Raw genomic sequence first — 24,828 nt, forward strand, 5'->3', positions numbered from 1 at the left:
GGTTAACGGGGGGAGGGTGTGTATGGGGGGGGGTGTCCCTCTCCCACACGAGGAAGATTTTGCATTTTCAGACCTGAAATTCAGCGATCTGGTGCACACTTTTGGTGAAATTTTTGTTTGTTTTTTCTTAAAAAACCAATAGAAAATGAAATATTCACAATATATTATTGAATGACTAAATCGTGGTATTTCAGCTCTTGCTCCGCCTGTGCGTCATCACTGCGAAGGCCTACTAAATAGTGGGGCCTATCACCGGCGTCATACACTAGACAGGATTTGATCTTGGGGGTGCGGTTATGAGATCGTGAGGGAGCGAAGCAAGCGAGGGGGGGGGGGGAGGGTATGGTAGGGGGGTTTCTCCTTCCCACGGTGAAATCTTTTTACATTGAAAATTTTGACATTTTACAGTCCCAAAACTGCCGTTTGTAGCTATATTCTTCGCTTTGGAAATTAAGGGGGGGCACACCGTGCGCAACTGCTGTCAATCACTGGCAGCAACATCAGGAGAATGGCATAGCGATTAATGCGAGCGAGCGGAGCGAGCGAGCTTGAAAATTTTGACATAATGCTTTTACATGCTAAAAACTGCCGTTTGTAGCTATACTTCTTCGCTTTGAAAATCAAGGGGGGCCGCACCGGGCGCAACTGTTGTCAATCACTGGCAGCAACATCAGGAGAATGGTATAGCGATTAAATGCGAGCGAGCGAAGCGAGCGAGCTTGAAATTTTTGACATTTTACAGTCCAAAAACTGCCGTTTGTGGCTGTATTTTTTTGCTTTGGAAATTAAGGGGGGCGCACCGGGTGCAACTGCTGGCAATTACTGGCAGCAACATCAGGAGAATGGCATAATGATTCAATGCGAGCGAGTGAAGCGAGCGAGCTTGAAAATTTTGACATTTTACAGTCCCAAAACTGCCGCTTTTGGCTGTATTTTTTCGCTTTGGAAATTAAGGGGGGCGCACCGGGCGCAACTACTGGCAGTTAGTGGCAGCAACATCAGGGGAATGGCATAACGATTGAATACGAGCGAGCGAAGCGAGTGAGCTTGAAAATTTTGACTTTTTACAGTCCCAAAACTGTCGTTATATAGCTATATTTTTCGCTTGGGAAATTAAGGGGGGGCGCACCGGGCACAACTGCTGGCAATTACTGGCAGCATGCAACATCAGGAGAATGGCATAACGATTAAATGAAAGCGAGCGAGTTTGAAAATTTAACTGTCCTTTGTGGCTGTATTTTTTCGCTTTGGAAATCAAGGGGGGGGGGACATACCGGGCGTAACAGCCGGCATATTACTGGCAGTAACATCATGGAGAATGGCATAACGATTAAATGCGAGCGAGCGAAGCGAGTGAGCTTGAAAATTTTGATACAGTCCCCAAAACTGTCCTTTGTGGCTGTATTTTTTCGCTTTGGAAATTAAGGGGGGCGCACCGGGCGAAAATTGCTGGCAGTTACTGGCAGCAGCATCAGGGGAATGGCATAACGATTGAATACGAGCGAGCGAAGCGAGTAAGCTTGAAAATTTTGACTTTTTACAGTCCCAGAACTGTCGTTTGTAGCTATATTTTTCGCTTGGGAAATTAAGGGGGGGGGGGGGCGCACCAGGCACAACTGCTGGCAATTACTGGCAGCATGCAACATCAGGAGAATGGCATAACGATTAAATGAAAGCGAGCGAGTTTGAAAATTTTGACATTTTACAGTCCCCAAACTGTCCTTTGTGGCTGTATTTTTTCGCTTTGGAAATCAAGGGGGGGGGCAATACCGGGCGTAACAGCCGGCATATTACTGGCAGTAACATCAGGAGAATGGCATAACGATTAAATGCGAGCGAGCGAAGCGAGTGAGCTTGAAAATTTTGATATTTTACAGTCCCCAAAACTGTCCTTTGTGGCTGTATTTTTTCGCTTTGGAAATTAAGGGGGGCGCACCGGGCGAAAATTGCTGGCAGTTACTGGCAGCAGCATCAGGAGAATGGCATAATGATTAAATGCGAGCGAGCGAAGCGAGTGAGCTTGAAAATTTTGACATTTTACAGTCCCCAAAACTGTCGTTTGTGGCTGTATTTTTTCGCTTTGGAAATTAAGGAGGCGCACCGGGCGAAAACTACTGGCAATCCTAGCAGCAACATCACGACAATGGCATAATGATTAAATGCGAGCGAGCAAAGCGAGCGAGCTTCAATATTTTGACATTTTACAGTCCCAAAACTGCCGTTTGTAGCTATATTTTTCACTTTGGAAATTAAGGGGGGCGCATCGGGCGAAAACTGCTGGCAATTACTAGCTGCAACATCAGGAGAATGGCATACGGTAATGATTAAATGCGAGCGAGCGAAGCGAGCGGGCTTCAAAATTTTGACATTTTACAGTCCCAAAACTGCCGTTTGTAGCTATATTTTTCGCTTTGGAAATTAAAGGGCCGGGGCGCACCGGGCGCAACTGCTGCCATTCACTGGCAGCAGCATCAGGAGAATGGCATAGCGATTAAATGCGAGCGAGCGGAGCGAGCGAGCTTTAAAATTTTGACATTTTACACTCAAAACATTGCCGTTTGTAGCTATATTTTTCCCTTTTGTTTGTCCCACTTTTATGGGGGAACCATCCCCCCCCCCCCCCCCATCGACGCCTCTGCATATGAGGGTGCTTTTGTTAAGTGAAAGATCTGCTGCACACTCTTTGATAAATTAGGGAAATACAATGTATACGTCAATCTCAAAAGTGTACAAAGTCTATCCTTAAAAGTCGATCTTTAAAATAACAACAACAACAAAGTCTATCGAAAGGGATCCTGTATAGCGGAGCTTTTGCATGTTTATGATTGCAATACAACGATCTGGTGCATAGTTCTGGCGATATTTGGACAATTTTCCATTAAGAAAGTTCGAGATTTGTCCTCATCTCGGAAATTGCTTGGGGGATAAATGATTTGTCTGCCTAAACACTTCCGTAGGGGCGGGGCAAATGCCCCTTTGCCCCCCCCCCCCCCCAGATAGATTCGACGCCCTAATCACTGGGTATGCTCATAGATGTATCCTGACTGAGTCATCAGTCACTGTCGTTTCTCAGGAATGATTCAGGAAATGGAGGGGGTTCAATTATGGCGATATAGTTTTTGTTATTGTTTGTTTGTTTGTTTTCGTACATATCTTGCAGATGGTCCCCAGTTACTCGCGTCATAGCATGTTTACATATAGGCCTATACTATTTGACGTTGTCAACGTCTGAGCCATACCTTACAGTGTATGTCGATGTTACTTTCTTCGCGAGCGAGCGAAGCGAGCGAGCGCTTGAGAAAATCATGTATACATTTTCCTACAAGATAGAATACTGTTCAGCTCTGTTACCTGTCTGAAGGCCGGCGTACAAACGTCATGCAATATGCCAAAATTGATACAATCACATATCTGCTTCCTCCATTTTTTTTTCAAAATTCAGGGGGGATGATAGTACAGGCCATCCCCCCCTCCTCCATTTCAGGGGGGGATATATCCCCCCCATCCCCCCGGGATTTACGCCCATGCCAACCATGCAGGTTGGAGGCGTCGTCTTAGCGTTCTAAAACTCGCTAATAGGGAGCTTTAGATTTGCAGCGCGGACGCTTGAGACGACGCTCGAGCTGGACGTTCTCCTCTTCCCTGCGTCGTGCTGAAAAACAGCTTTAGATTACGCTTAGGACGCAATGTATAAAAATCAAATGGCGCCCCCATATGATCGGTGCATGAAGTAGTTCTCTACGTCGCAAATTGTGCAGACGTAAAAATAGCCCAGAACGCGTAGTGAAAAAGTCAGACGACGCAAGCTAAAAATAGATCGACTTGACGTGCGCTTCAGAACATGTTTTTTTTTTCCCTCTGAACGTCCCCGTCGCGAAAATCTAAAGCTCTCAAGGGGAAGTGTCTCCAAAATATGCGCCTTATAACAGCCTTAATCTGTGTCTGGTGATTTCACACATTATGTTTCACTATATGGCATGTGAAACGCAAAGCTATGATTTTCATTTATTCATTCATTAACTACAGTATTACAGATGTAGCTAGTTGTTCCAAACTTCTCCAATCAGTAAACATGGTAAATCATGATAGTAAATAATTTACCCAGGAAAGCCATGCTCAATACTGCTCAACCCGGATCTCAATATTGCATTTACCGCTTACCGCTTACCGGTCCCTTGACCGGGTGTGGTCCTGGGGGCGCTGCAATGACGTGGACACCAATCTACTCCATCTTTGTCTATCATGGGCCAGTGCCTGGTTCTCTGCAAAAGGTTTTCCCGTCCACTCTGCGATGTTGTCAGCCCATTTCTTTTTCTGTCTGCCTCTTCTTCTTCCTCCCTGGACAGTGCCCTGCAGTATGATCTTTGAGAGGCCGTCCGATCGTGTGACATGGCCATACAACTTAAGTTACTTTCTTCTTCTTGACGATGGTGAGGAGGTCTTCGTAGTGGTCAGTGGTTTGCCTGATGGTTTTCAGCACTGACTCATTTGTGACATGATCTTTGTAAGAGATGCCAAGAATTCTTCTGTAACATCTCATCTCCACTGCTTGGATCCTCCTCTGCAGGTCGGTTGTTAATGTCCAGGACTCACATGCGTACAGGAAGATTGACATGACCAGAGCACGCAATAGTGTAAGTTTGGTCTTCAGACTGATCTTCTTGTCTTTCCACACCGGCTTGAGTTTGGTCATTGCTTTTGCTGTCTGTGCGGCTCTCGAAATGATTTCAGTATGTGATCCCTTCTCATTGATGATGGCTCCCAAGTATTTGAACTGGCTCACTGTTTCGAGTTCCTGTCCGCTCACTGTGATTTTGTTTGTGAGAGGGTGACTGGTGTTAGTCATCAGCTTCGTTTTCTCAGCGTTGATTTCCATGCCAAACTTTGAAGATGTGTCATCAAAGCATTTCACCAATTTCCCTAGCTCTTCTTCTGCTCCGGCGAGGCCATCGATGTCGTCTGCAAATCGGAGGTTTGTGATGGTTCTTCCTCCAATGCTGACTGTGCCCTGGTGGTCAAGAAGGGCTTCCGTCATGATCCTCTCAAGGAAGATATTGAAGAGTGTGGGTAAGAGCAAGCACCACTGTCTCACACCCACTGATGTTTGAAACCATTCCCCAATAGAGCCCTTTATGAGTACTGCACTGCTTGCTTTTGTATACAGTTGCTGGATGGTCTTGATCAGCTTTTTTTCCATGTTGTATCTCTTCATGGTAGCCCACAGTGCGTCGTGCCATACTCTGTCAAATGCCTTTTTGAAATCTATGAACACATGGAAGATATTTTGTTGGTGTTGTGAGTATTTCTGGCACAGAACTCGTAGATTGAAAATCTGTTCTGTGGTGCTTCTTTTGTTGCGGAATCCTGCTTGCTCCTCGGCTAAGATTTCTTCAGCCTGTGGTTTCAGTCTGTTGAGAAGGACCTTCAACATCACTTTGCTGGCGTGGCTAATGAGGCTGATTGTTCTGTAGTTGTTGCACAGTTGAAGGTTACCTTTCTTTGGTAGAGTGATGATGAGTGATTGAGTCCAGCTAGATGGCCATTCTCCGGTCAGCCAGATCTTGTTGCAGATTGTTGTGAGTAGGTCTACGACTTCCTCACCTCCATTCTTGATTAGTGCTGCTGGGATGTTGTCAACTCCTGCAGCCTTTCCATACTTCAAGGATTTAATGCCAGCCTCTACTTCTTCTGTGAGAATGGGGAAGTCATCGGCGTTGGTCGATTCTTCAGCTTCAAGAACCACAGGGTCTCCTTGCGTACGGTGGTTGTAGAGTTCTCTGCAATACTCAGTGCATCTGGCTGTGACGTCGCCACTTTCTGTAAGGCATTTCCCGTTTTTGTCCTGTATAGTGGTATAGTATATCGCATTGAGATTGATGTTAAAGAAGACACAGAGTCTCATTGAATGTAATGATGTCAGTTCTAATGATTAATACAATTACGATTCCAGATATTTTAACTGTTACGGAGTCATCTTCAGGCTACTCATATCCATAATCCAATGCTGTTATCATGAATGAATGATGAAGGTGTCTCTGTGTATTTCATTCCAACGCATGTCAGCTGATGTAAAGCTCGTTAGTGGAACGCCACAAACGATATATTCTGCCGGCCAAGTTACCGATACTTCCCGACAGTTCCTCGTGGCTAGATGGCGGATTGAGGCACCAGAGGGCACGGTAATTCACATGAGATTTAAACAATTCAACCTCATGCTTGGCATTGAGAATTTTGTCATCGGCGATGGACTCCGACCTCACAACCGCAGAGCCTACCGGTTCGAACTCACAGGGAGCGAGCTTCCCGGCGACCTAGTTAGTGTCAGTAATCGTATGTGGATCGTGTTTGCTGCCTATACCGAGGGACTTAATGGAACATACGAAGTTGAGATGACCCCTATTCCAAAGCCAGGTATGTCGTTATTATTTCTAGTATACTTACCTGTATTATGAATTATGCAGCTTTTCACAAATTTCATCGTTTCTCACAGTGACCCGTTTTGTTGATTCTTTAAATTTCTGAATACCCCTTTTTGTGTCTTGCTTCTGCCTTCTGTCGTCCACCTTTTCTCGACGGCAGTATGAGGAAAATTCGGGATAAGTTAATAGAATTTAGTCTAAAAAGAAAGAATGAAATCTTATACATTGTAGAAGCAACAGTGAAAATTTGATCAAAATTGGAAAAAAATTATGAAGGGAAGATATTCAACTGTCACTTTTCGTTAATCAATGTAAAACAATTCTCGAACAGTTCATGTGGATGCACATGAATGAGCTGGTGACGTCATCACCTCACAATATTCCATTGATCATGTTGTCATGAATATGCATTTGTGCAAAGTGGTCTGTCTGGCCCACGTTGGAGCAGAGAGGATGGATCGAGACTGGGGATGATGGCGCTCGAGGCGAAGGGAGCAATAAAGTTTTGTTGTTAAGTTTAGTATGGTGTATGGTGGTGATTTGTTTGTTGTCAGAATGTATGACACGTTGTTGTGCCACCATTTTTGTCCTTCCTTACGTAATAATGTGCAAAAAAGAAGTGATCAAAATTCGATTTTCAGCTATAAAAATGTAAAATATAATGCCAATCCCGGCTAAATAACTTCACAATGATGATCAGTCAGATATGATATTAGGATTTGAAAGCGGACCAAATTGCGTCTTGAACAACAAAAAAGAAAAGAAAAGGAAATTCCAACATTTTGTGTATAAAGAACGTGGCAAGCTGTAAGACGAAAACATCATCAAGTCACTCATTTGAATATTTGTATTCACTGTTCAAGACCTGTTGTGTGAAAATCAGCGAAACTTCACAAATTTCTACCCGGTTTTCTTCAAATCTTCTCTGTAATGCAAAAGAAGTTTTGACACTTTCTTGTCAGACTGACTTTCACTGGTTCAGAATTCCCCGTTAAAGGATTTCACTGATCAGCTTAAAAATGGGAAAATCGATTAAAATGAGCCAGTTCATGCATGTTCTTGATATGAAACAGCACTACTTGAACAAGAAGACTTATTTTAAGTCTCTGCAGTTGCATGTTTGACATTCTTCATTCCCAGAAAAGGAAAAAAATCCACGTTAGAAACTGTTTGTGTTTTTTTTTGTTTTTTGTTTTTTTGCAGCGGAAATTACGTGAGGAGAATTATCCGATCGACCATGCAAGTCATATAAAGCATTCCATTTTTGTATCCATGTATTTCCCAATGGTTAGGAAACTTGGCACCAACATTCGTCGGACGAGACAACAGCGTCATTTTGACATCGCTGTATTACCCGGGTGATTATCCAAACAACTTCGCCCGTTTTTGGACAGTAGAAACATCGGAACAATACAGAATCCGTTTGAAACTCCTGGACTTCGAGATGCCAAATGACAACGACAGGGTCTATGTATACAATGGAATATGGTATCTAGAAGGTAAGAATAAACCAGTTGACTTTGCAAATACTGATGCACACACTGTAGGCCCCCTGAGGTTGCGTGTGGAAGAAAGCATATCCAGTTGATTGCTGTTTATCGAGTAAGACATACATTTTTCAGCCGATCATCATTTTGTTTGTTTGTTGTTTCGCAGTATGCCTGGTAAGCTACTTGGGCTCGGGGTAAGGAATGAAACGAAAGTACATCATGAAGGAAGATAAAACGTTACGTCGAGGAATATAATGCTTGGGTTATATCATTGTGGATTGTTTTTTTTTATCACATCTAGGTGGAGCAAATATCGCAGTTTGGTCTGGGACAAGGGATATAGCTGTTGATGAGCTTACTACCACCGTCAATGGCATTTCGATATTTTTGAGCACAGACCCGACAGACGGACGACGCGGATTTAAGGTTGAGCTCTCAGCATTTACACGTAAGGACATCTACTCTCCGTTTCCAGAACTTTGTAGAGATCATGAAAAATAACCTACCAAACTATGTGGACGTATCACTTTGTGAATATTTAATTCATATTTAAACAAACTCGTCTTTGCCACCAGCAGAATTGAATTCAAAATTCAAAAATATAATGACCTTCAAAAATTCAATGTATCAAATATAAGGTAAAACACCTCTGGCTCGTAATTTCAGTGGACGCATTTGCTATAATAAGGACATAACCGGATTACTCGATGATAGTTTGGGGGAAAAGAGGAGAAAATATCTTTAATGATACAAAATGCAATACACAGAGAGACAGACAGGCAAATACACACACTTAATACATGTACTGCAAAATCATAATGAATTAATTATCCGATGAAGTCAGCGAGAACATCACTAACCTTGTGAGTAAATCCAAATTCTCAACACTGTTAGCTTTCCATGGATGTCTTTACTTCACAAGCTGTAAATCATCTCGTTATACAAGTGTATAAACATTGCATACTGTAAAACATGATATATTTGCGGCATGAATTTTTCGCGAATTGGAGCCGACGGCCTTTTTTGCGGCATGAAATTTTCGCAAACTGCCACTGGCATTCAATGCATATAGTGTAGACAAGAACTTTCGCGTGCATTTTAATTTCGCGAACTGCCACTGGCATTCAATGAATATAGTGTAGACAAGAACTTTCGCGTGCATTTTAATTTCGCGAATCTTGGCGCCCGCGAAATTCGCGAAATTAAAATGCACGCGAAAATTCCTCGTTTTACAGTATTTTGTGCATACATGTACATGCCTAACGCGTATATGATGTGTGTGTGTGTGTGTGTGTGTGTGCATCTAAGTGCCTTTGAAGATATAGTATACATCAAATTTCCCCCTGTAAATAGCTCCAGTCGTCTTGACTGAAGGAGAGGTTCATGAATTGACATCTCCATTCTACCCAATGCCTTACAAGAACAACGCTTACATTGAGTGGGCAGTCAGTGTACCACAGGGATTCGGAATCTTGCTGCATTTCCTAGCATTTGACCTGATTGGGGAAGGCGACGTCTTGTTTGTTCGTAAAGGGGAAAACAGCACGGGGCCACAAACTACTGTTCAACTTTTCACCGGGCGTGATGTTCCGCTTGATGTGATCGTGTGGGAAAGAGCCCTTTGGATTCAATTCTCATCGGATGAGGCAGAAATAGGCCAGGGTTTCAGACTAGAGTTGAGGCCTATACTCGGAGAGGGTAAGCAGTGTTTCCGAAGTCTTAATAGTCTTAATATGCAAGCCATTTGTTGTGCACTAACTATCGATGATGTTGTGTTTTCCCCCCAGGGCCAAAAATCGTTTTGCACCACTTTTAAGAAGATGTTGTTTTCCTGCGTAAAGGCAAGTTAGCCGCAAATACGATGGTGCATGGCTTTAATGCTCTTGAAATGTTGAAAATACCCACAAGCGCACAGCGCTTTGGCGAGACTCGGATGTCGTAGCGTGAATGCTTAAAAAGCAACTGGGGCGACTGTCAGCGTCAGATACAGTCTGAAACCTGTTTGAAGTCATTTTAATAATGAAATACATGTATGAAATATACAGGTACAGTATATGATCAATATGTCCCAAATCACATAGACCTACACTAGATGCGTAGATGCCAAACACTCAAATGCTTTAAGGAATAGATAATGCGCATTCATTTTGTGTCGTGGGTTTCAATTTTTAAATGAATGGACGAATCATACAGATAACAAAAACACTCAGCTCCTCCAGCTTTTAAAGGTTTGTTTCTTGGGATATAATATCAATTGTATGTATAACACGTCCACCTGTACTACTTGAATTAATACATATATATATATATATATATATATATATATATATGAGCTGTAGGAGATCAGTACCATTTGTCGTTTCCTTAGGTCACTGCCTGATTCCACTGGGGATGGAGGCAGGATGGATCCCCGATTCCAGTATCACAGCAACGAGTCAGAAGGATGAGGACCACGCCCCAAACCAGGCTCGACTTCATGGCCCCGCCTCCTGGATTCCTCACCCTGATGAAGAGAATCCCATCATAGTGGTAATGCTTCAAGTAATAACTTGTTGACTTTATGCCTTGTTATCATCACATCCTACACAGGTTGTTCTTACTACAGGGAAGTCACCTAGTATAAATAACGTATGTCTCTGCTGGATATTCTCGTATAGATTCATTAATGTTTGATTTCTTCAATAAGGAAATTAAAGTTTAAGAATAAGATAATGAAAGTTGAAGACTTATTCAATCTAAACTAGTTAGTTCGTGTGCAATTAAAGTAATCATAATAATCCCTTAAGGCTTATAGTTTCGATTAGAATCATTTCGCAGCATTATTTCCATATACCCGTCGATCTGATGAACTGTATTTACGTTTGTGTGCTGAAAACACATTCATCTACAAAAGTATATAAAATGTCGGAACTCTCTTCGCAATGGTTAGTAAAAGGATATCAAAGATGCTCCATCATTGATTTTAATAAAAAAACAGACTAAAACCCCTTCTTAGTATATACAGTCGAATTAATGAATCTCATCCGTTTTTCTTGTTACAAAGAAAGTCATTATCCTTGCACTTAGAAATAGCTATTTATGTCAATACTAAGTCCAGGTTTTGTTTTTCTTATGGTCGTCTAGTAGCAATTGAAAATGTAATTATACTCCCGGTTCTCTGGCATATTTTTTCATATCTTTCATATCTTAACCTATGTATTCTTTACCCTGTTTTTGTCACCCCTGTTATTTGTTTTCTTTGTCTTTTCAATGCTGTTTCATACACATCATTGATTTGTGTGTGTGTGTGTGTGTGTGTGTGTGTGTGTGTGTGTGTTTCATGTCTCGTATTATCAGTGCGGTTCTTTGTGCGAGTCCTTATAGACTTGCTTACTGGAATATTGACAACTGTTATTTTTTAAGAACATCACTTGCGTTTTGAAACCTATCATTGCACTTTAATATCGTTTGCTATTTGTGTTTCTTTCATTTTTTAGGGTTTCACAATTAATTATCCAAACTTTTCAATGAATCTCTTAAATGTATTTACAGACCAGAATACAACAAAATAGGGTTCTTTTTATGACGAGAATTCTGTTCTGAGTCTTGTCACTTTTAATTTAGGCTTTTTTCTGTGCTCTGTTATAATTCCTTTATGTACCGAGGCAGATTGAATATTCGTTAATTGCATTCTGATGAAATTAACAAGACAAAGATAAATGTGAACTGCAGTAACAGCACAATATCTATCATTTTGAATTACATGTTGCTTTACAATCCCTTTGTTTCGTATTTACTAATGCAAGTGCGGTTTTGATACTGGACGAAAAAAGTGATATATCATAGTAAAGAATGAGATGCGTGTTGCAGCTATTCATTTATTTTCTTAACAATCTCAGAATTGAACGGTAGCCTGTTGTAATATGGAGCAGCATTGCGGTTGTATAATGCAAACAAATAATTAAGTTGAAATTGAAAATGACGCTTCAAATACGGTGATAATTATTTCCTGCTTTGGCGTTGTACCTATAGGTAAACTTCGCAGTCCCGCACTACGTTACTGGTATTCTAATACAAGGTGGTCTTAACAGCCGTGGCACTTGGCTGACATCGGTGACAATTTCGTTCGAAGACGAAACTGAAGAGGTGCTTGAATCCTTTTTTTTTAATTTGTTTGTTTACTTTTCGAGAAAAAAAAGAACAATAAATAATCTTACATACGAATAATACATACTTAATGTAGTATTGATAAACTTCTACAAGTAAACGTTTGCTCAAGGCTTTTCCCCTACAATAATTATGTTTAGTACATTTTGAAACCATTTAACCTCAATCAATATTCTAGTACATTGAATAGCTTCTTATTGTTCTTGTCGAGTAAAAGAGGAAATTCCATGGGAGGCTTCATAGTTACTAGATCTACACGACTATCGTGGATGACCCCCACCCCCCCCCAAAAAAAAAGTTATACAAACCTAGTTTAGTCATAACCCAGCAGAACAAGCGGTTGCTATTTGTCACTTCCGGTATGAAAAAGTAAAGTGGCCGTTTGATAACTAATGTTCCAATGGATCCCGGTACTGAATTATTCAAAGTTTGGTTTTTGTTGCTGGTCTTTTATCTTCTTGTCTAGATTCGTCAAGGCTCCTGGGATCCTCGAAAAGTGTCTCCTCTGTTTTTCAGTCGCCCACGTCTGACGTCAGTAATTAATATCAAGCCAAGCAGTAAGACCATTGAGCTTGTGTCCCTGCGATTCGAAATACTTGGCTGTGAAAATGGTAATTACACTCTCCCTATGTGCCAAAAGAGTGTGATATTCTTAAGCTGTAATTTTGAAGATTGTCGGATATTGTATAGATGCATGTGATCTTGGTCGTTTGCTGTGCAATTGTGCAGCGCTTTGATGTGACTAAACAAAATGTATTTGTTGGACTTTGGAATAGTAATAAGTGATAAACCTCAACTCTCTTTTATTCTGCAATATTTCCGTGCAGTGGATAAGGACTTTGGTGCAAAAAGATATGTTAAACATATTAACAACATCATTAATTGTCAAAACCATGACTATCTATGTACCTTGTCATGACCATTGAAATTACTTTATCAAGACCAGCCACAGGTAAGATTTTACAATCAAATCGCGTGTACTTTTCTTTTTGATCAGAGTTTCAAGACAAGAAATTGAACTAACTGTGTTGATTTAGAATTAACATAAAAAACATTTAGTATTTCATACCAGGTAAAACTTACGTCAGCTAACTTTAACGATGATGATGATGTGTGTGTAGATTGCCACTTCGATCTTTGGCCATCATCTGTTGCCACATCAGCCAGTAGCATTCCTGTTCAATATTTGGGTAACGGGACTTCATACGAAGACCTGCTCAAAATCCAACCATTGGAACGTTACCCACGCCATGGCTGGACACCGGCTGCGGAGAATACTCATCCGTGGATAGAACTTAGGTTTGATGGAGTGCTTGTCTTAAGAGCTATCATCTTCCAACAGTGCCTGGGATCTCGACTTGACAGATTCAACATCACAACAGATTCTAATGAGTCCCTCAGCCTGGTAAGATTATATCCCTGCAGATTGGTCACTGACGTTCGTTTTGGCAACTTTTTTTTTTTAGTTCATTTCAGTTCAGTTTCGTTTATTTTCTATCCAACAAATAGCACGACAGAAATACAAAGTATGCATTACATGATCACATTGTTCGGTCAGTTTGAAAAAAAAATGCATAACGCAATAGTAATCGTAAAGTAAATGATTAGATATGATATGTACAACTAAGTAGAGTAACTAAGAACATCAATGCATACTTAGAAAGGCTGACAGAAAGGGTGAAAAAAAGTTTGGGGCTTGGTCACAATACTCGAAGACTGGTCACCGACTTCCAGCAACAACAACAACAACAGCAATAACAACAACAACAACAAAGAATTACTGGGGACCACAGACAACTAATCGGCGACCAATTAACCCCCCCCCCCGCAACAGTTTTGATCGCCAACTGGTTGCCAGCAGAAAGGTTTTAAAAAGGTCAGCAACTGGTTGGCGACTGGTCGACGACTTAATGAAGAACACTAGAAACTGATCGCAGATTGGTTGTTAAGGGTCGTCAATAATTTTGAGATTCCCTCTCTTCCTCGATGTTAGAAGCGCAAGATTGATTGGTCGTGTGAATAGGGCTACCACCACTCTCAATTCGGCTCTGATTTTGCCCTTACCCTTCACTGACGCTCTCTTGAATAGACATGTCTTTAGTATTGTAAGGATCGATTTATGTGGTCATGAAATGGTGCATGAATAAATGTGGACTGCAGCAAACATTTACAATACTTGGCACGTGGACGCTCACGTGGACGCAGACACTTTAGAAAACGTTTCTAGTAGTGATTGTTATAATCTGATTCGCAACCACTTAGCAAATGGCAACTGGCTATATACATTTATAAATGCTTATACATATGCATGTATGTATATATGTATGTATGTATGTATATGCATGTATATATATATATATATATATATATATGTATATATATATATATATATATATATATATATATATATATATATATATATATATATATAATAGATTTGTGAAGTGCACAAAGAGTGAACAATCGCTACAAAGTAAAACATTAATTTCGTCTTGCTCAGGATCTATTCTCTTGTGACACCGCGATGTGCAAGGTCTTAGTACCAGTAGGCTTGGAATCTTCGACCTACAGGATCCATCCCACAGAATGGACCGGATCAACCCCGTGTCTCAGGGTCACCTTGCTAGGATGCATTAGTGTTGGTGAGAGGGCAAAAATATCAATGATCTAAACACAGTTAAACTGTCTTCCATCTTAAATGAGGACAACATTGATTACTGTTTATTATTGCTTTAACTGAAATGTGAATGAATTGTCTGTGTCTCATGTTACAGTAACGCTGGGTACAACTCTTATTTCATAAGGAAATACCTAACAAAATGCCATACACGCAGTTTAGGAATCGCATTGCATTGTCCTTAGAAGCTCAAAGAGGCGCCTGCTTTTGAACTCATTCATTGCAAAATGATATTTCGTTATCACACACAACAGAAATAATAGCCTTAGATTATGGCAATGTCTTCCTGATATTTTTTGTAAAGTTCTAGGTATAACTTTTATTTCCTAGTTCTCATGTACAAGCTGATACAGAAAATAACGATGATGATGATGATGGTGATAATGATAATAATTAGAATAGCAATAAGAGCAATAATGATAATAATAGTAGTAATGATAATGATAATAATGATAATAATAAATAATTCACAAGAGCTCTTCGTTGCGCCCCTGTCTGTACAGACTGCATGACTACGTACTGCACTCACGACTGCTCGTCAGAGTATTTGGTACCTGACATTGTTCGTACCAAACTTGAAACTAACACGAGGACACTGCCTCCCCGTGCTCTATGCCAGCGAACTATCACTGCTTCACCGGACAACTTCGTCACGATCTTTCTAGGAAGACTCAGTGTGAGTTACCTTCCGACACCAACGCGACTAACATCATTTTGTATTGCACACTGAAACTTTCGACTGCTAAAAAATTACCTTCAAAGAAATGTTATACCAGCAAAAGAAAAATATGATAATACCTGTATAAAAAGAAAAAGATGTCACATAACGTACGATCCATATCAGACACAAAGATATTAGCAAATGGCGGCGTCTGCTAAGATGTGTGTATCAGGAAGTTATTACTCATGATGTGTTGATATTCATCCATTACTTTGATAAAATAGGAAATCATAATCAATATACAGTGATATAGGGCCTACTTATATAGTCACTTCGTGCCTTTTGGTGTGATTGTTCGTGTGAGTATGTGCGTGTGTATGTGTACTATGTAAGTAAAGGGGGAAGGGAAAGTCATGAATGTACCTACTTTCTGCAACATATTATGAGTAGGAGTCTCGAAATAAAACTTCCTGGTAATGATTGGATTTTTGTGCATTTCATGTGACTAGATGCAGAACTGTCTAATGCCTTTTACAAAAAGGCCACACAAGTTTTGCTGTTATACACGATATATTTATTTGACAAAAGGCGATAGCTGATATAACTGGCACCTACGATGGTTCAATAGTCTTGAGTGAACCGGAGGAAGACAGAGTTACGACCTTTGACCCCAACGGAATCCCCCACATCTTTATCTCAACATCGTCTCGACTATTGGTCAGCATCTACTCCGGATTGTACACACTCTCGACCAACATCACGGCTACTTATGGATCAGTCGGTGAGTGGTTGACATGAGGACCGCCCAGTGAAGAAACATGCAATTCATTCTGAGTATCTCACAATTAATAAATTGTTATAATGCTTGGATATCTCAGTCCATTACAAACAAATATTTATGTCCATATGTAATTCATCATCTGAAGGCATCAATACCGGAAGAAAAGTAAGATCAGTGCTGGTTAGTTAGCTCGTTTGTTTCTTCTCCGTTTGTTTATCGGTTCGGTTGCATTTATTCTGCTTCTCAAGTGAAAAAAAAACAACAACCATTGTTGTAAATAATCAAACAAAATATAATTAAGTTACAAAGGAGAAAAATAGATGTACAATCTCATGTAGCCTAAACTATGGCATAATTATTTTACAACATTTATATAGTTGCATAAATCGTACGCCTACAAGAAAGTACATTCAATGAGGAAACAGAAGGATAGCTAGCATCAAGCATGGCTAAACTGGGCTGACGGCCTCATGGGTTTGTTACTCATCCACTTTGCTGATGAGTTGATATCTTAATGCGAAATTTAACCGTTTTAAGTTAACTTATTGTAGCATAACCTTTTCCCGATGTATTAGTATTCATGATATTGATGGAATCCATGCATTTTTGCAGACAAGCCGGAATGTTCTCACGCAAGTGACGCAGAGCAAGGAATTATCCCATCATGCACCAAGGCAAGGGGCATTATGATGTCACCAAATTATATCGAGACGTACCCAAACAACATAGACTGGTCGTGGCAAATAACCACCAGATCTTGGACAAGGGCAAAATTTAGCTTCATCGAGTTGGATGTCCTCTCCCTCGATTCGGAGTGTAACGAAGACTTCGTGGAGGTCATTGACACTTCCATCGACCGACCCATCGGCCGGTATTGCAGTCTCCATTGGCCGGTGGAAGAGGTGATGTCGTCTTTGAATTGGATGACGGTTAGGTTTCACTCAGACAGCATTGCGGGTGGATCAGGGTTTCTTGGGGAATACGAGTCCGTAGAACTCCGTCCTGATGTCTTGGACAAAACCACGAAGGAGACAGGTACATAATGCTACTTGAGTTCACATAAACGATGCAGTGTCATAATAGATGTGCGACAACACTTGTGGACCACCATTCTAATTTCTAGTTATTTTTTATTTTATCTTCATATTCATTCTTTTTTTTGGTTCTTATTCTTATTCTCCTTGAAAAGTTTAATATCCAATGTAATTCTTGTTCGAATTCTTGTTCGAAGTGGGTGTTACCATTGACCCCTTAACCCCCCCCCCCTCCACACACACACACACACACCTTCTGTACGAAAATATGTCTTTTTCTGTCTCAAAACAGGTGAAAGCTGTCCCTCTGGCTGGGACCATTTCCTCCACTCATGTTACAGATTATCATCTCTCACGCATTCTGTCACGTGGAACGAAGCAGAATTGCTGAGTCAAGACGATGAGGGCGGGCATCTCGTCAGCATTCGTGATAATGATGAAATGACATTTCTACACTACATGATTTCAACACAATGGCAGTCGTCAGCAACGCGTACATACATCGGTTAGTCTCCCAAAACGACTCATCATTTTGTTTCAACAGACGTTTCTCTGAAGATTTTCTGTTAGCAAAGTTCTTGATAGTCGAGAAGTAATGATAGTCGAAGAAGTAATGATGATAAGAAATAAGCTGTAATAAATGATTTCATGTTTACCTTTGGTATCTTTGTCTTTCCTATCCAAACCACATTTCTCCCCCCACCCGACCCCCCCTCTCTCTCTCTCTCTCTCTTTCTTGCTTTTTGTTTCTTATGCCGTACAATTTGAATTTTTATTATCTTTGCTTCTTCTTTTTCCCCAAAGGTCTGGGTCATCGCAATTTGCGTGGAGTATTTCGCTGGAACGATGGTACGCCAATGTCTTACACAGATTGGTTTCTGTCCAACAAGTGAGTTTTACCTAATTTCATACATATTCTAAAGATTTATATCTCAGTTTCACATATAGATATCATTTGTTCTGTTATCTGCAAGCACATTGCTGTTAAAAAGTCTACAAACGTAATGCCTGCTTTACAGAATGCATCTATTGTTTCGCTTCATTCAATCACTTTCTTTTTTGGTGTGTATATGTTTATTTTTTTTTCTTTAAAGTGGTGCATACGGAAGTGACAATCAGCCTGATGGTGGAACCCTGGAAGCTTGCACCATGCTAGTCTTTGATGCAGCCACTGCTACTGATCTGTCTACAGCTCTTTGGCATGATGTGGCGTGTGCTTCACCTGAAACAAACCAGTTCGTGTGTGAAATACCAGCCACACGAGCTTATGGTAATCACAATGTGCACGCCATCGCAGTTTCTTTGAATATTATGACTGTGTCCGACATGATAATTTGTACAAAAATACTGTTAGTTTGTTAGTGTGTATCACCAAACTTTACACACCTTAGCACGCCCGTTTTCTCTCCTTTCGTATCATACATTTGACTTTATTGTATCTCCCTTTTTTTGTTCGAATATTGCAGCAATATCCTTCGTCACTCCTAAAGAGTGTTAACAAACAATATTTGAACAGAATGTAAATGAACAAAAAATGAATCGAAAGCATCATTCATATGCCATTGTAATACGAAATGAATGAGAAAAGTTACCTGACTTCTTCAAGTAGATCTAGTAACTCACATAGCAGCAAAAAATAATATATCTCAGAGTATGATGACGCTGTCTGTCTGTTTAATTCCTCGTTAGGTGATGACAAGGACTCTAAGATGGGCGTGGTGGACAAGCTGGGTAAGTAAAGTGATTTTCATCGCAGAATGTAAGAAATTTGGCGTCTGATTCTCGATTGCTTTCATGAAAATCGAAGCTTTCCTCATTTTAGCCTTTTATAAAATATGAGAACGTCGTGACGTAAACATCGCTGGTACACCAACCATCTGAATCACACACACACACACACACACACAAGACTGACTTGGCAGACTTTGTGAAAGAGAAGCACATGCATCAAAGAGTTTGATGTAACAGCAATTTACTTTTGTATATCTCTTAATGATTATTGTTCTTGAGTATTGTATTTTTCTTTTATTCCATAAGTTACAAATTACTAGTGTTTGTTTTTTCAATAAGTTCTACCTCTTTGGAACGTTTACGTATACTAAGATAGATGTTAATATTACCATGAGTACCATACAGATATAAGCGAGGAGTGTTGGACGTCCTCTAAAGACTTGATACAGAGATAATTATGTGTGTGTTGATATCCGTCACTATGACAACAGTTGCCGGTACTGTGATGTCATGCATAAACCAATGCAAGTTTTTGGTGACTAGTATTGATATTTCTAATGAGTGACTGTCATCGATTTTCCCCAGCCAATGTAAAGATACATCTATTTTGTCATTTGATTTGTAAAGCCTTTGAAATACCTTGTCCACGTGGATTGTACCAGTGTATGTCGGGAGAATGCATAAGTGAAGTTTTCGTTTGCGACGGATTTGATGACTGTGCCGATTCAAGCGACGAATCGCTCTGTCCAGATGGTAAGACACTAACACTATAAGACACTAACACAAGTTCAAATAGTCTCAGAACTACTCGTTTCCATTTCAACTTCTGTGCAAAGACAAATCATTATGTAAATTCATCATCAATTTTTCATATTTTTCTCACTAAAAATTACCGCGGATACAGAATAAATCCTGTGGTTACAGAGACCACTAGTTGTACACTGAAACTAAACGTGGCTTCAAAATATAGTGAAGATCATAATCACGGCGGGAATCACATTCCTCACACGGAGCTTAACAGTCATTAACTAATAAGGGACTGTAAGTGCTTGGAAAGATTTTATATTAACGTAACTATTTAACTGCCAACAGTAATTACTGGATATCCTGCCATTTTGTGTATAGGCAAGACATGTTCATTTGACACCATCAAAGAGGTCTTTGCATGACTGTTAATAGGTTTTTGCTTATTTCTATACCTCATACAATTTTATATCTTGCTAGAATGTGGACCAAGTCAGTACCAGTGCATGGATGGTTCGTGTATTTCGATGACATTCCTGTGTGATACCAAAGCACACTGTCGGGATAACTCGGACGAAACTGGTTGTGGTAATGAATCTGTTTTTATCATTATGCTTTTATGAATTCATTACGCCAAGAACATTGTTTACTGTCTGTACTTTTACTAATCAGATACATTGTACAACATAAGAGTCGATATTAGGTGTACTAACACAAACCAACACGTGTATTATATTTGGGAGAGATTCGCTGGCACGTTATAACATTGTAAAAATGAAGAAGAGAAAATTTGCACGTTCTCCTCACGTAGTCAAACGAGATAATTATGACGTGTGATCTTGCTGCATTTCGAGCATTATAACAGTGGCGGATCCAGAGGGGGGCGCAACCGGCGCACGTCCCCCCCCCCCTCTATTTTTCGTTAAAAACAAAAGAAAAAAAAGAAATGAAATGAAACCCGGGAGTGGCACAAGAAATATTAGTTCCCCCCCTTTTTTTTTACAGAATTCCTGGATCCGCCCCTGGATAGTATGATTTTTGTTAAAGATCCTACCAAGGAAATGCGCCTTGATTAAGACTGGACACTTACTGGTCAAGAAATATTGTTACTGCCATTTCATATCTGCAACATGTTGTGATAACATTACCTATGATTCGACGGGGAAAAATGAAATTGCAACATAATTCGTTTTACCAAACAACGATACGTGTTTGTTTGGGTTTGTTTAATCATTCCAGTCTATCCTGCGTGTCGGGAAGATGAATTTCCTTGTGTCAGTGGTGAATGTATCGATCTCTCCAAACGATGTGACTTCATCGATGATTGCTTTGACTCCTCAGATGAAAGTGAATGTGGTAAGTCAGTCGGTTCCATTCATCAAGAGAATGGTTTTATCCACGAGCTTGACTCCAGAGCACTTCATTTCCTTTGTGATATGCACACACACACACATACACACACACACACACACACACACATATATATATACAGTGTATATATATATATATATATATATATATATATAATATATATATATATATATATATATATGCAAAAACTAAAGTCGAAAAGCGAAAGGAAGATCTTTCAACTACACCAGCCTATAATAAACTGGTCGCTATGTAGATAAAAATGCAAACAAAAAGTTGAAGTTGACTTGGACCCCGTTTACAGTGCGAGGCTCGGCCGCGGCCGAGCCGCGGCCGAGCCCAGCCTCGCTTCAGTGTAAACGCGCAAAAGGCCAAATGCGAGGCCCAAATTGGCCTCGCATTTGGCCTCGCTCTGGAGGTGGTCTCGGCCGCGGCTCGGCCGCGGCCGAGCCCGGCCTTTTCTTGGTGTAAACGCAAACTGGGCCAAATGCGCGGCCAATTGCGCGGCCAATTTTAGTCTGGCTTCCAAACCCTCTGCCTGTATCTTTCGCTATTCAGGATATTAACCCCTCAACGTCGAAAACTAGTATAGTTTAAGGTATTTTTGTCCTGCGAAGGATTCTTTCCTTCGGCAAAGGCCTTTGCCCGAACGGCGACTTCGTTGCCACGGAATTCATTTGGCAAAGGGTCTGAAAACCAGACAATACCAAACTGCATTTGTTTACAAGCAGAGAGCCACTACGACAAAATATTGAAAGGTTTGAATCAAAAGCGCGGCCGAGCCCAGCAGTGTAAACGGACAAAATTGCGGGGCTCGGCCGCGGCCGGGCCGCGGCCGAGCCCGGCCCTGCACTGTAAACGGGGTCATGAGCAGGTCTACCTCTCGCAATATCGGTAACTAAGTGTCATTAATTTTTTTTATGTTATACCACAAATTATGTGCTCATAAAAACGATGTTTCGATATCATTTTTCGTTTGTTTCTGGTTCTTTGCTTGCTTGATCCTTTGCTTGGGAAAACAGATCTTATGCATTCGACGAATGCTTTCCAGTGTTACAATGGTTTCCTGCATCCTGTTGAAATACACTGTGATGGTATGATTGACTGCATCGGAAATACGAAGGAAGACGAGGAATCGTGCGGTAAGACGCAAATTGTTATCTCAGAGTTTCATTCTTAAATGAAATAAATGAAATTCACGAAAGATGGTGCAATGCAACAGACTTCGTTGAACTAAGACTATAGTCTCATTAGTACATTGCTCAACTACATATATTCGTGACGAACATATGTAAAATGGGAATGTTTGAAAAGGCGTACATCGTCTTGATCACTGTTGATTATAATGAAGGAGCTTGAAACTCTGAAAAAGCGGCTAAAGGTATCAATAGCATGACTAGGCCTAATGTCATTGAGTAAAACTGTTGAAATAAAGTCTTCTTCAAATAATTATACACTCTCCAGCATACAATGAAGACGATTATTCCTGCGACCCGACGACCCAGATCACGTGTAAGAACGGAGCATGCGCACCTCTCCAATCACATTGCAGGTATGAGCTTGATGAATACGGGCTGCACATTGGATGCCGAGATGTTTCCCACTTGCAAAGCTGCGGTAAGTAGCTCAATGAGTTTATGACATGAACTTTTTCGCGTTCAATCTTGTTGGTTTTTTTTTTCATAAAGGGTAATGACCAATATGACTGCTTAAGTGTTGTAGTATCAATCAATATAACATCGTTACGTTTAATATGTTGACATTCGTTGACGAACTGTGCCAAATGGGAAAATGTATCAATACTCCCAATCATGGCCGAATGCAAGGGCTAAGAAAACCCAGTCGAGGGTGTGCGAGGGGGTATTACCCTTCCCATTTAAGGGGGGCTTTGCCTTTTTAGAATTAAGATTCATCTATGATGTGCACACTTTTGGTTGAATATTTGCGCAGTATCAGTCAAAGGAATAGTAAAATAAACTTCTCGGACAATATGAATGGCTATATAAATCTTGGTATCGCTGACTTTTTGTTCCGCGCGTTTATGGAGATGGAAGGCGGAGAGGGGGGGGGGGGTTGTGGGATGGGGGTACCCCCCCCCCCCCCCCCCTCGCACAAGAGAGAGCTTTTTTCATATTCATTGAATTTGGATTCCATGATCCGGTTCGCATTTTTCGTTTCCCTAGGTAATTTCACTTGTCCAAACTTCATGATCAAGTGTCCGAGCTCGTATTGCATTCCCCTGAGGTATTGGTGTGATGGCGTACTGGACTGTCCGTACGGGGAAGATGAGGACCAGTGTGGTTAGTAAAACACGACGACTCCACGTCTAACTAAAGATGTCCTGCACTGCTTTAACTAAACCGAGCTTCAGATCTGCGACGCGAACCGTATTAAAGACGACGCTAATCAGGCAAAAGAAAACACACACATATATATATATATATATATATATATAGCGAAAACTTTGAGCAAAGAAAATGGGTTTTCATCGGGATTCGAACCCGAGACCTCCGGATTACTAGACCGGTGCTCTACCGACTGAGCTATTGAAATCCCTAGATCGGTGTTCGTCCCAAACCCTTAACTTTCTTTGCTCGTGTGGTCAGAAGCTATAGTGTGTGTATGTGTGCACACACACACACACATTAACCTGACATAAACCCAAATGATGTAAATCAACTTTGGAATAAATATGAGGGATCGCCGAAGCGATGCAGCTTGTTGTAATATGTTTATAGGCCACAGGATATGAGATGATATTTTACCCTTTCTGGAGGGCGGATGGTAGGAACAAATAGTGCGTGTCCCAGGCCTGCGTGTGCGTTTTTTATTCTCTGTGTATAGGATAGGTAGAAATATATATATATATATATATATATATATATATATATATATATATATATTTCTACTCATGCGCGAGACAGCTGTTTCCGTTGTGCAACCTGGGAGACTGCGTTGTCTAACATTAGAGTTCGCGTCTCAGATCTAAAGCTCGCTTCATGATTAGGAAAAAACAAACTTTTAAGCTAATACAGCAATTACATCTTACAGAAAATGAAGAGCGAGAGAAAACAACATATTTCTTCCTGGTATAAAAGGCTATGTGCGGAGCGCATGTAATGATAACGGTTAAATTAAACGAACTTTTGAAGTGAAACTCTAAATATTGTTTGTTTGTTTTTTGAAAGGATACGCGGGATAGTATTTAAACAATATGTATGCTCTTTATACTGAACCAACTCTAATGCATCTTGACAGCAATGTAATGTTTTCTTTATTTTTTCTTCAGCTCGCTTTGTCTGTCCACCAGGGAGTTACCGTTGCCATGGTTACACTACCTGCATCACCCAAGACGAGGTTTGTGATGAGGTGATTCACTGCCCAGAGAAAGACGATGAGTTATTCTGTGGTAAGTTTGACAACCGCACAAATTACGGGAAACGTTGTTTTGATATTTTCATTAACCAAATACTCATGAACCTCCTCAATGTTCAAGATGAATTTGACATCAAACGGGATTTCAAGATCATTATTCTGTAATGTTTGAATCTTATCTAAAACTTTTCTTTTATTAATCAATTACTACAAACATTTCCTCTGTTAGCATATCAAACCTATACCTAGCTTATGGTCTTTTTTGAAGTCATCAGCTTTTACCATGACAGATGTTGAACTTATTTGTGTTGATTCCTAAATGTAACCAATGTACATCTTCTTGTACAATTTCGCGCGTAATTACAGTCAAATACAGATGTAGATTGAAATTCAAAAAGA

General features: G+C 40.5%; 1 protein-coding gene across 1 annotated transcript in view; it reads left to right on the forward strand.

Moving 5' to 3' along the window:
* Positions 1 to 24,828, forward strand: part of LOC139711575 (uncharacterized) — a 33,735-nt gene that overhangs the window by 1,573 nt on the left and 7,334 nt on the right. Inside the window, exons 2-24 of the mRNA XM_071623453.1 lie at positions 6,064 to 6,411; positions 7,712 to 7,918; positions 8,211 to 8,357; positions 9,263 to 9,607; positions 10,278 to 10,438; positions 11,921 to 12,034; positions 12,522 to 12,666; positions 13,219 to 13,460; positions 14,556 to 14,697; positions 15,236 to 15,408; positions 15,982 to 16,174; positions 16,787 to 17,209; positions 17,501 to 17,713; positions 18,013 to 18,097; positions 18,303 to 18,478; positions 18,898 to 18,939; positions 19,567 to 19,692; positions 20,164 to 20,271; positions 20,923 to 21,039; positions 22,077 to 22,196; positions 22,519 to 22,671; positions 23,238 to 23,354; positions 24,344 to 24,463. Coding sequence (XP_071479554.1) covers positions 6,064 to 6,411; positions 7,712 to 7,918; positions 8,211 to 8,357; positions 9,263 to 9,607; positions 10,278 to 10,438; positions 11,921 to 12,034; positions 12,522 to 12,666; positions 13,219 to 13,460; positions 14,556 to 14,697; positions 15,236 to 15,408; positions 15,982 to 16,174; positions 16,787 to 17,209; positions 17,501 to 17,713; positions 18,013 to 18,097; positions 18,303 to 18,478; positions 18,898 to 18,939; positions 19,567 to 19,692; positions 20,164 to 20,271; positions 20,923 to 21,039; positions 22,077 to 22,196; positions 22,519 to 22,671; positions 23,238 to 23,354; positions 24,344 to 24,463 — 4,017 coding nt within the window. The remainder of the gene's footprint in view (positions 1 to 6,063; positions 6,412 to 7,711; positions 7,919 to 8,210; positions 8,358 to 9,262; positions 9,608 to 10,277; positions 10,439 to 11,920; positions 12,035 to 12,521; positions 12,667 to 13,218; positions 13,461 to 14,555; positions 14,698 to 15,235; positions 15,409 to 15,981; positions 16,175 to 16,786; positions 17,210 to 17,500; positions 17,714 to 18,012; positions 18,098 to 18,302; positions 18,479 to 18,897; positions 18,940 to 19,566; positions 19,693 to 20,163; positions 20,272 to 20,922; positions 21,040 to 22,076; positions 22,197 to 22,518; positions 22,672 to 23,237; positions 23,355 to 24,343; positions 24,464 to 24,828) is intronic.

The sequence above is a fragment of the Diadema antillarum genome, unplaced genomic scaffold (genome assembly GCF_040938485.1).
Source record: "Diadema antillarum isolate AM-2024a unplaced genomic scaffold, OU_Dant_1.0 seq00001671_RagTag, whole genome shotgun sequence".
In the NCBI taxonomy this organism is placed as follows: domain Eukaryota; kingdom Metazoa; phylum Echinodermata; class Echinoidea; order Diadematoida; family Diadematidae; genus Diadema; species Diadema antillarum.